Source organism: Anarrhichthys ocellatus, unplaced genomic scaffold, assembly GCF_004355925.1.
Source record: "Anarrhichthys ocellatus isolate YVR2014 unplaced genomic scaffold, GSC_Weel_1.0 scaffold6203, whole genome shotgun sequence".
Lineage (NCBI taxonomy): Eukaryota > Metazoa > Chordata > Actinopteri > Perciformes > Anarhichadidae > Anarrhichthys > Anarrhichthys ocellatus.
In genome coordinates this window covers 1-3032 of record NW_022286177.1, presented here as the reverse complement: position 1 = coordinate 3032, position 3032 = coordinate 1, and the positions used below count along the sequence as shown (strand labels likewise).

The following is a 3032-nucleotide window of genomic DNA, read 5'->3' as shown; positions in this document are numbered from 1 at the left end:
TGTATCAAATAACGTTACTTTGTATCAAATAACGTTACTTTGTATCAGATAACGTTACATTGTAATATATACACTCATGTAGGGCTATAGTCTTGTATTGTAATCCGTCTTTATTGTGACTGAAGCTTTTCATAACTCTGTGGTGACCTCAGTACCAACAGCAGGTCTGAGTGAATTAATACTTTGTACTCACTGAGGTTGTGGTTGTCTTTCTTTTGTCTCTCTTTAATCAGAGCTTTGGTCTCCCCCTCTACAACGACAACAGAAACATTTAAGAAACATTTCATTTGAGTAGAAAAAGACAAACAACATTTTACAACATTTTGGTGTTTTAAAGGGTGAGTTAGAGTCATCAAAGTCACACAATAACACTAATTAACTAACCGCCCGACTCCTGTGTTCTGTGAGGTAAAGTTATTGTTTGATGTCTTTGAAGGCAGCACAGGTAAAAACGTCAGAAAAAGCTGTCTGACAGCAAAGTAAAGAGGTGAAAATAATCTTAATATAGCGTTTACTAAAACTAATATTGATTATTTTAGATGTCTAATGTAACGATGAATCCTGCATGAACACCAACGTTAGTCATGGAGTTCCACAAGGTTCTGTCCTTGGACCAATCTTATTCACCTTACATATGCTTCCTTTAGGCAATATTATCAGAAAACACCCTATAAACTTCCATTGTTATGCAGATGATACTCAATTATATCTATTGATCAAACCAGATGAAACCCACCAGCTCACTAAACTTCAAAACAAAAGAAAATGTGTTACTTTTAGACTACTGCAATTCCTTATTATCAGGCTGCTCTAACAAGTTTCTTTAATATCTCCAGTTGATTCAGAATGCTGCAGCTTGTGTACTAACAAAAACTAAGAAAAGAGATCATATTATAATTAGTGTTTATAGTTAGGGCTGGCTCAGGGCTATAGTTAGGGCTGGCTCAGGGCTATAGTTAGGGCTGGCTCAAGTTTGCCTTGGACCAGCCCCTAGATATTCAGATACAGGCCTAGACTGCTGGAGGACTTCTAGGATACACTGAGGTCCTCTCTCCTCTTCTCTCTCTCCTTCTGTATGAGTTCATCTCCTCTTAACACACATGACTAGCTTTGCTTCTTCCTCAGTCTTTGTGTTTTCTCTCCTCACAGGTTTCATGGATCGTGGTTTTATCTGGACCCTGGTCCTGCTGACACCTGCTGCTACTATCATTATTATTATTAGTCACATTACCATTGCAGCTTTAATTATCATTGTTATCCTATAATATCCACTGCTGTTATAATTAGTAGACATCATTATTCTACTATTATTAGTGCTACTGCAGCTATTACTGATCCAGTTATATGAATCATTTATATCTTACGGATCAACTGTGCCCTAATTATATTATGATGTTCATTCTGATCACAGAGATCCTGTGCTGATCCCTCTGAGATACATTTTATTCCTGTTAACGGTCTTTTTTCGGAATTTTTCGTTATTTGATGAGTCAGAGTCCGATTTTGAGGTAAATCTTTGATTTGTGATATTTGGCTGTACAAATCAATATGAAGTGAACTGAATTGAAATGAAATACGTCCACAGCTTCAAACTCTTTTTTTCAGCTGAAACAGCAGAAAGTGTTTTTTAGTAAATGTTGACTGAACAGGAAGTGGGAACTGATGATGTAGGAAAATACGACCCGTGTGTGTGTGTGTTCACAGGAAGTCGTGATGTCGACTCATCAAACTGAAGAAGACATTTTCAGCACAAAAATAAAGGGAAACACGGGGGAGGGTCAGAGCTCTGACATATGAGTTGCCTGAGCCAATCAGCAGTTGACATGATAATCTTCCCGTCCAATCAGGTGGAGGTAAGGTTCACTCACCGTTCACCTCTCTCTTGATGGCCTGCAGGTCGGCCGGGCAACTGTTGCTAACGGCGACGGTGGGCGTGGCCATCGCTCCGTACACGTCCAGCATGTTCCCAGACACCGGCATCTGCAACGGACCAATCAGAGCACAGCATCAGCAGCTGTCAGAAAAGTAACCAATCAGAGGCTGAGAACAGTCACAGCATCCTGCTCTGTGATTGGCTGCAGGATGACACGCACGCACGCACGCACGCACGCACGGACGCACGCACACACGCACGCACGCACGGACAGTATTTGAATAGATTCATTAAAGTTGTGAATCAGAATACATGTTATTGATTTGCATCAAATATAGTTTATGTAATATATATATAAATATAAAATATGATCATATTGTTCCGTCATAGAAAACTAATGAAGAAATTCTGAAACAAAAACCACAGAAAACTTTCACTTCACATGAATTCTTTATTGTTCTTCTACTGATTATAAACGTTTCATATCCGAGTTGAATGTGTGATGGTTATTTTAAACAGACATATCTTTAGTATTATGAATATATAGTATGCTTAAGTATGGAAGTCTTTTATCTTTCTTCAGTTTCACTTCAGACAGGAACGAAAGCTGTAATATATTAATGTTGATCAGAACAGCAGCAGTGTGGCCCTTTAAGTCTACTTCTACTCCATCAGATCTATATCTGATATTATTAATGTGACGGCTGGAGTTACAACATCAAAATGCTGCTTCTGGTAATAATAATCTGCTCTCTGAGTACTTTTACTTCTGATACTTTAAGTACACCTTGCTGATAATACTTCTGTACTTTCACTGTGCGTTTAGTCTGCAGCTCAGAGGTCAGAGGTGAAACCCTCAAAGTGACCTGAAACAAGAAGAAAAGCTCTTTACCTCCGCTTTAATCCTCCTCTTCTCATGGTCCGGCAGTAAAACTAAAATCCTCATCTTCTCTGATTCCTCACAAACTCATCAGCGTGTATGTTAATATACACAACACACACACACACACACACACACACACAGCTTCTCTTCCTCTTTCTGTTCAGACGACTGTTGAAAAATGGGGAAACGTCTCTTTAAGAACGAAAAACCTCCCAGTGTGTGCCCCCCCACCACACACACACACACACACACACACACACACACACACACACACAC

The 3032-nt window shown here is 39.3% G+C and overlaps 1 protein-coding gene across 1 annotated transcript; it reads right to left on the bottom strand.

Annotated features, from left to right (window-relative positions):
• Positions 1–35: 35 nt before the first annotated feature.
• Positions 36–2999, bottom strand: LOC116380134 (transcription factor E3-like). The gene is made up of 3 exons (XM_031842095.1): positions 2766–2999; positions 1869–1980; positions 36–250 (listed from the first exon to the last, which is right to left on the bottom strand). The coding sequence occupies exons 1-3, from the start codon at positions 2817–2819 to the stop codon at positions 111–113; spliced, it is 306 nt and encodes a 101-aa protein (XP_031697955.1). The 5' UTR covers positions 2820–2999; the 3' UTR covers positions 36–110.
• Between the last annotated feature and the right edge of the window lie 33 nt (positions 3000–3032).

What these genes read in the sequence shown, in the direction of transcription:
- LOC116380134 (XM_031842095.1), bottom strand. Translation starts at nt 2,819, where the DNA reads ATGAGGATTTTAGTTTTACTGCCGGACCATGAGAAGAGGAGGATTAAA. An exon ending in AGAGGAGGATTAAAGCGGAG is followed by an intron (nt 1,981 to 2,765) that starts GTAAAGAGCTTT and finishes GGTCCGTTGCAG; the next exon opens with ATGCCGGTGTCTGGGAACAT. An exon ending in CATCAAGAGAGAGGTGAACG is followed by an intron (nt 251 to 1,868) that starts GTGAGTGAACCT and finishes TTGTCGTTGTAG; the next exon opens with AGGGGGAGACCAAAGCTCTG.